The sequence below is a fragment of the Malurus melanocephalus genome, unplaced genomic scaffold (assembly GCF_030028575.1).
Source record: "Malurus melanocephalus ecotype Western Australia unplaced genomic scaffold, MMel_1.1 scaffold_13, whole genome shotgun sequence".
NCBI classification, from domain to species: domain Eukaryota; kingdom Metazoa; phylum Chordata; class Aves; order Passeriformes; family Maluridae; genus Malurus; species Malurus melanocephalus.
In genome coordinates, this window is record NW_026623245.1 from 1,311,019 (window position 1) to 1,323,552 (window position 12,534).

Consider the following 12,534-nt stretch of genomic DNA (forward strand, 5'->3'; position numbering starts at 1 on the left):
TTCCAGGCTTTAGACAAGGGCATCCTTTATCTTTTCACCTCACTTTCTAGACTGCAATAAATTACATAGATCCTTCTGCCAACAGCTTCTTTCACCTATTTATTACAGGGTGCAATTATGTTCTACAAATGAAACAGAGATTTTGTCAAATTCTCTCTCCCCACTCCCCCACTCCCTTTACTCCCAGTTTCACTGGAATGCTTGTCCCATCCTCCTCCTCCTGATTTTCCATCTGTATTCAAATCACTCATCAYCCTCCTCCATGCTGCCTGTGTGTCAAAAAGGACGTCTGGGTTTAACAACTGCAAGTGACAAYATAGTTGTATGCAGTTAAACATCAATATTCCAGGCAGGTTAATGCATGGAAAACCAGAAGCAACTTAAAATAGTAACTCATATAGGAGGTGTGAGACAGCCCCAGAAGCTGCACTTGGTTTTTGTTCAAGGAAATAATTGACAAAAGCACATGGAAATGAAAATATTAATCTTATTTTAGGTTTGTGTTTGGTTTTTTTTTTTTTGTTATGGCTGAAGCAGCAGAGAGGATTCTATATATAATGTATCAGAACGTGATGCCCCAGTATTCTCTTTCACTGAATTTGTTTCTTTTTTTTCCTTTCTTCCAAAAATCCTGTGTTCCATCTTGGAAGTCAGGTAGATTTCTGTGAGAATGACAATTTCCTTGTTCATTTGTCCAAGAAATGTAGGCACGGAAAACAAACACTAAAGCTGCATGTCAGCAATGTAGTGGATTTTGTTTGGGGCCACAGTTCTGAGGACCCTTCAAACACCTTTATTGGCTCCACAGAAAAGAAGTGTTTGAATGGAAAGTATTTTCTTGATTTATAGGGCTGTAATTGTTTTTTGGGATTCTGGACATGTTGGCAGATCACTGAAGGGGTTTTGGTTCTGTGTATTTCACCACAATCCCAAGATAGAATCAGTTCTTCATAATGAGCTTTGAGCTTGGACACTGAAACACAGATGAAATAAAAAAACACCTAGAGGCTTTCAGTCAGTATTTACATTCCTTTTGACTAAGGTACACTGGATTCTTCTAGAAAAAATACACTTTCCTGCTCTTCCAGATTGCTATTCTGAGTCACTCAGGTCAGTGGAATTCATTGTCCAGAAAACATTTATTATCATCTGAGGTTGGRAGCAATAGTGCCTGACTGCATTGTAACCACTGAACATCCCATTAGCATATATTAAATTTCATGCTTTAAATCACTTTCACTCATATATACAAATACTTGGAAAACCAGAGATGTGCAGTTAAAGTTAACGCTTCTTCTTCAGGTTTACAAAGAAGACCTACCTCAGCTGAAACAGCAAAGTAAAGAGAAAAACCATTCTGTGCCCTTCCTTAAGAGAGAGCGAGCACCTGAGGACAGCTTGAAGTTGCAGTTTATACATGGGTAGAGTAATATCAGATAATATTTGTTATTTCTGATTGATTAACATTGCTGCGGTGTTCTAAMAATTCCTATCAGAGCATAAGTAAAGCAGGTTTTGGTGCTTACCCACAATTAAGTTGTCATTATTATTGTGGRTAATTCTTGGAATATCAGATGTAGATTTTCTATTTGCAGTTATATTTCAGGGTGAGGCTGGATGGAATTCTGAGCAACTTGGTCCAGTGGAAGGTGTCCCTGCCCATGGCAGGGGCTGGAACTGGATTATCTGTAAGGTCCCTTCCAGYCCAAAACATCCTATGATTCTCTTTGTTAAGGAACAAGGGAAGTTTATAACACTGATAGATAATACATCAGCATTGAGTGTTACAAAATTGCATTTTATCCTTGTTGCTCACTGCACCTGATGTTTGCTGGAGCAAAGATTTTCTGTTAATTAATGATAACTGTGATTTGTTAAAAGGCCTGATAGATCCCTGCTCCATTCTAATGCCCTTACCTGGAAATTTACCTGGACACAATTCTATGTAAATGATGCAGCCTTCTTGTGAAACCAGTGCTGATTTAGGAATTGGGTGCAAAGTAACCCTTGAGAAGATTCCTGGATTCCTGCTCTTGGTGRGAGCAAGTCTCTGTGATAMTTTTGAACTGAAGTTGTCACTGCAGGACTCCTTTCCACCTAACACAAAAATGATTTGTCACACAAATTTCCCGAGCAGTGCTGGGRCAGCCACAAGGTGTTTGGTGTTTGCTGCAGGTACAGGGGCTATGACTGCAGGAACAACCTGTTCTACACGCAGGCAGGGGAGGTGGTTTATCACATCGCTGCTGTGGCTGTCGTCTACAACCGGCAGCAGCACTCGCAGAGGCTCTACCTCGGCCACGACGATGACATCCTCAGCCTCAGCATCCACCCCGTCAAGGACTATGTGGCTACTGGGCAGGTGGGCACTTAAAAGTGGTATCAATTATATTTGTATATATCATTAAGAAAAATGCCAGTCTCTATTTCCTTAAATGCCATGTTTCCTCCTAAATCTGGGCGAGCTGAGTGTTGTTTCCTATTTCCTGCCAAAACTATTGGAGATGATTATGATGCCATTCCTATATCACATAAACACTGCCAGTCTTGTGCTGTGGCCTTCAAAAATCTTATATTCACCTTGAGCCTCTGCTTTAATCTGTAAAACTCAGGAGCTGTTTTTTATCTACATCCTAGAAGGTTTTGGACTTTCATTAGTCAGTTGCAGCATTTCTGTATTGTARGAACTTTCAAAAGCCTTGCTCAGATAAAAATGTTGGGCACTCTCCTAATAGCTGGTACACTGACTATGATACCTTCAGTGTGTTCATATACATTCATACATCAGGATAAATCATACCATGAATATGGTGCTGAATTGTGTCTTTGAGACCATCCGCTGATATTTCCSTGAAAGAGAAAATAAWTATTAAAAAAKATARAATAGGGCACATSAGACAGTAGTTACCTCTGTAGTGTTTTAAARGGTGTAATAGTGTTAATTAGTGTTATAGGTGTGCTTTGAAATTTTGTGGGCAGATATCCCAATTAACGCTCTGATTTAGGTTGGAAGGGATGCTGCTATCCATGTTTGGGACACCCAGACCCTGAAATGTTTGTCRTTGCTCAAAGGCCAGCACCAGAGAGGAGTGTGTGCACTGGATTTTTCAGGTAAGTCATAGCCTATGTTTATCAAAATGATTAATTAAAAAACARTCCTTGTGATGAAATGTTAATTCAAGGAGCTGTAAAATTAAAGCCAGTAGCAATTTTACATGGAAGCTTGCTGACTGTATAAAATTAAAGTAGTAGTAGTAATAAAGTTAGTCATGGGCCTTTGGTCAGTTGGTCAACGATTGGTTTTGGTGGTGTCTGATAGATAAATCACAAGTGTCTATCTGGAATTCTGGTCACTTTTCATTGTGGTGTGGGAATTTTAAAGCAGGCAGGATGCTGACTCAAAGCATATAAATAAGTTGGAAATGTCACCTCTGGGCTCATGCAATTCTTCACATTTGCTAACCATTGCCACATTTTTCAGTGAGTTTACAGAAGAAGTAAATATGACAAACAGTTGTCTGCTGTCTCTCCTACTTGTCTTTCCATGCTGGCTGCCCTACGTTGTTTCAGTTTTTAAGGGATAATTCCTGTGTGCAGCCCTGAAGAATATCATCCATATGGTCGCTACTTAAATATTCTGCGCCTTTATAAAAGGGCTTCGAAATTCATTTTCCCTTCTTCTATTAAAAAAATGAATTGAGCTTAATTATCCTTTCCTTGATCTGATTTTATTTTCAATTAAACATAGCTTATTTCATATTCTACTCTCCAGAAATGTGGTAAGAATTCATTAGGATGTAGGTCACRTTTATAAGACAAGACTATGTAAAAGAAGTTTGACTTTCCACARAGATAAATCTGTGGAACTGAGTCATTTTCCATTATCAGGAGAGGAGCTCTGGTGTTCATCCAAGAGYTGGAATTCAAATGTGAAATTGCTGACCCACTGTGGTGTGTAAGCTCACTCTGAAAGAAGATAAAGTGCCAGAAGAAGGGAAAATGGATAAGGGTGATTTAACTGACATTGTGTGCATAGATGTCAAAAAAACTTCTGAAGATACTTAGTTCAACAAATGTTCCTATATTTGAAAATACTTTGTGGTTTGCATTTTTAACACCAAGTAMATTTCTGTCCAGGTAGGAATATTCTGGGCATTAGAACCCACATACCTGTCTAGAGAATAAGCTGGCCAAATATTCTGTGGGCATAAATCTATACAAAAATATTGAAGGTCTTCTAAAAAGTAGTGACCAGTCAACATTACAGTGTTGCTTTAGGACCTAATCCCAAGAATGATGTACGCACTGCATTCCTAACTGGCTTTAGTTGGGATTCTTGATATAGACAGGGCAGAGAGCTGTGCAAATGTGCACCTCCCTGCAGGATCAGAGGCCCTATGTAGGGGGTTGGCATTGTCTTARTAACAGAGATTTCAAAATTAGGTTCAGGTCACTGTCTGAATCTTAAAGAAACCCAAACCTCCCAACATTTTCTAGCTGTAGTTGATGTAGCTGCTGGCTCTTTCCCCCCAGTTTTCTCTGCCCTTACTCCCGCTCTAAAACATTTGCTGTTCCCCATTTCTGAAAGCTGGACCCCTCTGGTCCAGCCCTTTTCCTGACACTGATTCAGGGACCATAATTTCATTCCTGCAATGTTTGGTTGTGCCCTCTGGTGGCTGATTTAACATCYATACTTCGGGATATACTTTAAAGGGTATAGTCCGTATCAGTGGATAAACCTGTTTCAAGAAAATCAAGTTTAAACTTTTGCATTGTTTTGKKKKTKTTTKTTTKKTTKTTTKTTTTTCATAAACTCAGTTTTGGTTTCCTGTCCTGTTTTAGCTTCATTCCTTCCAGCCACCTTCTGCTTCTTCCATCTGGTCCTGTTTCATTTCATTCTTTTCCTCATTCTGAAATTCCTCTCCTTCTTGACTTATTTCTGGTATAACTCAGTCACTAAACTCTGTGAGAACTTACTCAGCCCTATGAACTCTGCAGTAGTTCTGAAGGAGTAATTTATGCTAGTGGTTCTCTTTCTTTTCTTGAAGTCAAATATACCCAAGCCCAGAGTCCTTCACATCATTCACTTCCATTAGAAGCACATTCMCAAATCAAGGCTCTTGTTCAGTGTCTGCCAAGCTCTGCTTCCTCCAACTTTGACTTTTCTTTGATTAAAAACACCAAACAGGTGATCAGCCTCTCCTAAACCCTATAAAGTTCAATTTTCTTATCATAAACTGCAGTAATTTGGGTCTAATTTTATGAACTTTTCAGAATTTTAGGACAGAAGTTTGTCTCTAAAACTTTGTTAGAGATGGTTGTGTTTATCATTATTTCATACGTGTGCTAGGGTGCCTGGGTACTGTTGAATTATGGATGATATTCTGTTCTGGCTTTCCTTCCTCTCATTATCTGTACTGCTGTGTCTTTCCTGCAGTGAAAGAAAAGATAGCCAGCAGTTATTTTTAGCCTTAAGATTTCATATTGTATTTATAGTTTTATCATCCTGCCTAGGAACATTTCATACACAATAATTCTCTGTACCATTTTTAAGCAAAAGAAAAGAAGCATCTGATCAGAAATATTTCTGATAAAACGCAGTGTAAATCTGGAGTGCTTGGGCTTTGTGAAATTGACTTTCATTGCCTTGTCTGATCCTTCCTATTTTCCTCACAGTTACRCATAGGAAAGTTTTGTGTCTGCCTTTGGGAAAGATTTGATCCAATCTTTCAAACTATTAATATGAGGGGATTTTTTGCTTCATTTATGATCCATCATTAGAAATTCAGTTTCCAATGTATTTGTTGTGTTCRTTGCCTGTTACATTTTCAGCTGAAGTTTTAGCACCTTTAACATTCAGTATCACTTCTTTATAGCTGATGGGAAATGTTTGGCATCTGTTGGACTGGATGATAACCATGCCATTGTGTTCTGGGACTGGAAAAAGGGAGAAAAGCTGGCAACGACTAGGTAAGAATACCCACACTATAAATGTCCCCTCTGATTGCTTTTTCTGAATAGCATCAGCCACATTTTTCCTATGAACAAAGAAATAAAGCAGAASTCCTCTCTGAAAAAGCAGGATGGTGTTTCAGAGCAATGTACTCAGATTAATAACCTGGGGATGCACAGCTCAGTGTTTGGAATTCCTGTGAACTATTTCTGTGAGGAGTTCCTTAGCCTTTYTGTTGGGAGAACCGCATTGGTATTGTGGCTTGTTTCAGGCTTTTCAAGTTAGTGTTATCTCCCAGTTTTATGTCCTGGCTCAGGGCAGAAGTCACAAGGGATGTCATTTCCTGTATTCATTCATTCAATGACATGGTACATTCCATCAATAACCGGATCACTTTCTAGAAAAGAAAAAAGAAGGGTCCTTTGTGATTGCTTGAAGGTTCTAATGCTGGGCACAGAATTGGATTAAAGTTATGTGTTTGCTTTTTTGTTCTTAAGTATGGGATTGCAAAAATAGTTGTTCAAAGTAGGAGAATCAAACTGTTTGAGAACCTGGCTTCCGTCTCATCCTCAGACAAAGCAAATGTGTTCCTTGTCACTAAGATTGAGCAAATTCTTATGAGTATGGATGTATGTACCAGATAGTCAAGGAGATAATTCCGTATGCTCCCTGCAACCATGTAAAATAGCATTGCTCAGTAGAAACTGTTAGTGTAGCTGCAAAAAAGTGCCTGTAAAAGCTAATTTAATTACTATATGGTGACATATTGCAGAAGAAATGAGATTTTCTGATGGCAGCACTCTGTTAGCAGCGTACCATTACTGAAGAAATCCATGTTTCACTCTGTGTGTGTGTACCACGATCTGTTAGCCACACAATTTCATCTCAGACATCCTGTTTATTAGGCAGTGAGGTTTTAAATCCTGTTTAAAATCTGTGCTGGAGGGTTTGCTTAGCAACAGCCCTGTCTGTGTTGTAAAACGTGACATTTTCCTGGGCTTTGCAATCCCAGTTCTGCTGTCCCCAGACRGATTGTGCTTGACTTGCAAGCAAAGAAATACTTTATATATTCTCCTGCTGACCTTTAAGCTTTTAAAAACAAGATAATGATGAGCTGTGTCACTACCTGGCTGCYGGTGCTCACAGGACAGATAAAACCTGGAGCACCCAGGTTCTTTTCACCACATYATGCTGTATGTACCCAATGGTAATGCTAATCTGTTATCTTGAAAATATGCAGGGACCTTACAGAGAGCAGAAAAAAATTAATTTATGTTCTAAATTGTTCCAGTTTAAACTACTGTTTAGATTTTAGCAGTGCCTAAAGGCAAGTCCCCTGTTCTGGTGAGCACAGGAGGACAGAGAGAGAGAGAGAGAGAAAAGCCCTCATGTGGCCTTTCCACACAAGAGTAGAAGGACATTTCCTTGCAATCACATGGACCTRTATAAATTGGAAAATGAGGTGTCCATTCATGGTATACCGACACTCAGTATGTTCATTCTGCAGTTATATTTATTTTCTGTTAATGTTCTTTTTGCTTCATCTTTCTAGGATGATTAACTTCAGCATGACTTCTCAGGTTTTTTTGTTTCAACAGTCAGAACGCTCTTATTTATTTTGCTTTCATTGTTTCAGAGCTAAATTATACAGCTTTTTTCCCTGTCCTGGCTCTCCAGCCTTCTGTCTAGTGACATTAAAATTCTTGTCRAGTAAGTTGGAATCAAACATCTCTGCACTGCAGGATGATGTGCTGCAGATGTCAAAGGTGGCCAGGACTGGTTTGCATCCAGTCTGGTCCACTTACAGGAAATACTGACCCCGAGAAGGGTTTCAAAACCACTTGATTGTCCAGATCTGCTGAACCTGTCATGCAAAAGTTACTTAATCCTAGCACAAAATCTGCAGATGCATATTGAAAAGCTCACGGTTCCTGCTTTGGAGGTTTTATGAAACATTCACATAGATATAGTTACTGCTTTACACCTGGGAATAATTTTTGCTATGATAAAACTCAAGCTTGTAAATTCCCATAAATARATCAACAAGCATAACTTAATTACCCATGGACAAAACTTGGAGGTGTATGTGCTGCTGAATGAACTGTTTCCTAAACCATAATTTTCTTATTTTATTTTCCATCTTKAAGCACATAGATTAAACACTTTCTAATTCCTGTCAGGGTATCTTTTAATATTTAYTGAGTTCTCATCCATTTAAATAGTAATGTGACCTTTATGTCATCTCTTAATTACCTTGATCTTTGTTGTCTGCTCCCTTGTTGTGACTTAAATGAACTGAAATTCAGTGTGAGAGAAATTTTATTCCCCACGTTTCTCTACTCTATACCCCATATGATGTGTGCTCAAATTCCTCCTGCCATCTTTGTGGGGGAAAACTCTCACTCAGGGCTAAACTCTTGCAGATGASAAATATGGCTCTGTGCTTCTTGGTAGATGGAGAAATTATTTCTATCATTGATTTAATTAGTTTGMAATGTTAAGTCATCTCTTACCAAGCTTTTAAAATTTTTACCTTTATTGCAGGGGCCATAAGGATAAAATATTTGTAGTGAAGTGTAATCCACATCATGTGGACAGACTAGTCACAGTTGGGATGAAACACATCAAATTTTGGCAGCAAACAGGTACTGTATTGAATATTCTATATGTAATTTATATGAGAATTTGCAGATCTTTTTAATACAGGAACATCGTATTCTTGGTTTAAGAATTTGCTTTATTTGTACAGCATTTTCCCCGTTACCAAGATGTTAAAATGGTGAAAACTCACCTCTGAGTCAGCAAATGTTAAAATATTCCTTCCTTTATGGAAAGAAATTTCAGCTAATTGTGTTTAAACTCTAAAGAATCCTCCTGAGCRAGCAGCCTTGGCTCTCAGAAAACCAGGTTCTGCTTGSGRATATTTTTTATTCAAGATTGGATTTTTCATTTTTCAGGACTTTCAGTTTATGTACACAYTTCATGGGTGCTCAAAACAACTCAAAATTAGGTATTTTTAAGAACTTCTTACGCGTTGTACCATACTTTGTTTTCAAATGATTCAGGTGCTGTCAGATTAAATTTTTTTCTGCTTTTTTTTCTTAATCTTTAGCTTATTTTTGCAGTGATTAAGTAGACTTGCATTGCTGTTTGCCAAATTTCACGATGGGAATATTCATTAAGCAGTAAAAGCACTCTCTTTGCAATGACAATTGTGTGTTTTGAATTCAGATTTGCTCATTGGAGTGGGGATTTACTGTGGTGTCAGCTGTGAAACACACAGTGCCTTGACATAAGGCTATTACTGCAGATACTTTGTAATTTTGTATTTTTGTCTCCAAGTCTTGGTTCATGGGCCTTATGGCTGCTTCTGCTTTCTGAACCAAGCAAGGCTGTGGTGATTCGGTCCTCTGATGACCATAGGAGGAGAAAATCCTGACATTTATTCTGCAAAACTGCTGTCAAATGCTCAGGGTGCCAGGGGACAACTAAACCTATCCTCAGGTAATAGTCACTTCTACAGAGAAACAGCATGGCAGAAGCTGTTCTAGGCAAAAAACATCCTGCCAGCCATTGCAGTAGTTGTTTTTGCACAATTCCTCGCCAAATATATCTCTTATTTGGAAAGACAGTCTGAAAACTTGAGTCTGAGCTGCTCCAGAGCCGTCATTTCTGGGTTGACTTTCTTTATGATTTTCCCTTGTGCACTCATCTCTGGATTTCCATTATCTTCTGTGCCTTAGGCAGCCATGGGAGATCTTGGGGTCAGGTATTTATCCTTTACAGCACTGTGGCTGCAAGCCCAAATAGAAAAACCCTTGTGCTGGTGTTGCAGGTGGAGGCTTCAGTTCCAAACGGGGCACATTTGGGAGTGCAGGGAAGCTGGAGACGATGATGAGCGTCTCGTATGGGCGGATTGAGGAGCTGGTGTTCTCTGGGGCTGCCACTGGGGATATCTACATCTGGAAGGAGACCCTGCTGCTGAGGACAGTGAAGGCCCATGATGGACCTGTGTTTGCCATGCATGCATTGGACAAGGTATCTTTCACTGTCCTTCACCTTTATTTTTGTTGCAGTAGTGGATTTTAGAGGTGTTGGTGATTAAAATCATAAAGCCAATAGGAATGATTTCTGTTATTTGATAGATATGGATTTGTAAGCACTCTGTTCCATGTGCTGATACCTGACCAGCCATTTTCTGGCCTCTAAAAATGCATGATTTATTTCTCACTGTTCTCAGGGACATAATTTTCATGGTTGTGTAAACCAAAGGAGAGTAAGAGGAAACATTCGTTGCCTCTTTGACCTGATCCCAAAAATGTGTGCATTACTAGTTTCCAAAATATGAAACATGATATTTTGATAATCTTATAACTATATCTTAATCATGACTTCAGATATCCAAAGGTKTGCATTTTTGAGTTAATTATTCCATATATCAGAAGAATTTTCCTTCAGTTGCATCAATACATCTATAAAAGAAATTATGGCAAAAAAACATTATTTGCATCATATAAATGAGCTTAGGATGAAGYTTTGCCCCTGGYAATTTGAAGAAAATGTTGATAATAGACTATCCTTTTTGAGGTTATGGTTTCAACTGTAGAAGTATAGCATGAGAACAACGTTGGCTATTAACGTTTTTATATATCAAGGTCAATTAAGATCCCTGTGGCTCAATCCTTTCTGGCCCTAATTGATTGTTCCCAGCTTTCCCATCAATTTTTCTATTTGATCTTGGCACTGAACATCCTCTTCTCTTAGATTTTTGTTGGTTAGTTATTTATGCTCTTTTGCATTCACTTGGCACAGATAATCTACCCAGGGAATTAATSAAAGAATTGGTCCCTAATGCATCATTAGAAGTTAGGTTGAAGCATCTTTTAAGTCAATTGAATTTGGAATTACTTGAGAAACTSTTATTGCCAACTACTGTCTCTTCTAAGGGTAAAACATGTTTTTCTATAGCTTATTTGCACATGAAGGCAAATGACCTGGTCCAGCATTCCTGTTTACAGAGCATGTGCTCCATACGATTGTAAATCTGTATAACCATAAAAAAGCAACTCTAAATCTTTTCCACTTCGATTTTTCCCTCATAGGTACAGACTCCAGTATTTTTAGTTTGACACATGAATAAAATGCAGGGGAGACTCTACTGTGCCTTTAGACATGTCTTGTTGARTTGCCCCTATGAGTGCTGACATCTGTGTGTGTTTTCCTCCTGTGATTGTGCAGGGCTTTGTAACGGGTGGAAAAGATGGAATTGTGGCCCTTTGGGATGATATGTTTGAGAGATGTCTGAAGACATATGCTATTAAAAGAGCAGCACTCTCTGCTAGTTCTAAAGGTATTGTTTTCAGTGTGTTTTCATAAGGACTTTGTGCATGGAAGGTGGGACAATGGTAGTAAAAAGGTAGTACTGGGTGTCAAATCTTACCAGAACGCAAAGGGAACAGCAACATGCTACTTTGTGCTGGAATATTCTGGTTTGATCAATRTAAGTTGTGTTTGATGGATTCCTTGCTATTTTTCGTTTTTATGCTATTCCCTCCTCTATTTTGTGACACTGAGCTTTGTTTTCATTTGTGGAACGATTTTAAGGAGAAATGTTTCCAGCCTGTGAGTTTGGCCATTCCAAAGTGTGGTCATTCAGCATCCAGCTTCTTTGGCTGGCCTCATTCCATGTGGTGAGACCAGAACCTTGTGATTTTGAAAGACCTGTTAAATTYCCCAGGCATAGGCATGGAACTTTGGAAAGGGATGTTTACATGTAGTCACAGAATCAGTCTGTGATGCTGCCTGATCCCCTTAGACACTCACTGTTAAAGCAGTAAAATAGCWGTCTTTATATTGCTACAATATTGCAAAATATTGCATGAACTTCCCTTCTTGAATTATTAAGGAATCCATGGGTTATCTGACAGTTTGATCAGGCAATTGTATCTCATGTTCATGATTTTAAACAGATTTGAATTATATATAAACTACAGATGATRTGAAATCTAAAAAAAAATCCCAACACATTAATATCTTTTCATTCTTCAGGTTTACTTTTAGAGGACAACCCGTCCATCCGAGCCATCAGCCTGGGACATGGACACATCCTGGTAGGAACTAAAAATGGAGAAATACTTGAAATTGATAAAAGTGGGCCTATGACTCTGCTTGTTCAGGTACTGTATGGATCTTCCATAGCTAACTATTTCCTGTATTTTTACAAAATTCTGGTTCTTTAGTATTCTTTTTTTTCACCTGAAGTATCCATCAAATTTGTCTTGCCTTCATGACTACCACACTAACCAAGATGTGTGAAGCTGTGTTTTATAAATTATTGAACCTCTTCACTAATGCAGATTGAGAGCAGTAGGAAATTATTTAACCTTGATATGCAGTGTCAGCAAACTGTATGCAAACTGATGGAAAGTTGGAAAGAAGTAGGAAGAGTATTAACAAGTTGGAAAACTGAGAATGAGGCAAGATTAAAACAAARTTTTATGTGTATATTGGGCAAACAAGGATCTAAAACATTACATAAGCCTTGAAGATTAACCCATATCAGGCTTTCAGGATAAAGTCCG

The 12,534-nt window shown here is 38.5% G+C and overlaps 1 protein-coding gene across 1 annotated transcript in view; it reads left to right on the forward strand.

Moving 5' to 3' along the window:
• Positions 1–12,534, forward strand: part of EML6 (EMAP like 6) — an 86,778-nt gene that overhangs the window by 47,450 nt on the left and 26,794 nt on the right. The window contains exons 13-20 of the mRNA XM_057382133.1: positions 1,303–1,421; positions 2,176–2,362; positions 3,006–3,111; positions 5,877–5,970; positions 8,498–8,598; positions 9,789–9,991; positions 11,192–11,303; positions 12,002–12,129. Coding sequence (XP_057238116.1) covers positions 1,303–1,421; positions 2,176–2,362; positions 3,006–3,111; positions 5,877–5,970; positions 8,498–8,598; positions 9,789–9,991; positions 11,192–11,303; positions 12,002–12,129 — 1,050 coding nt within the window. The remainder of the gene's footprint in view (positions 1–1,302; positions 1,422–2,175; positions 2,363–3,005; positions 3,112–5,876; positions 5,971–8,497; positions 8,599–9,788; positions 9,992–11,191; positions 11,304–12,001; positions 12,130–12,534) is intronic.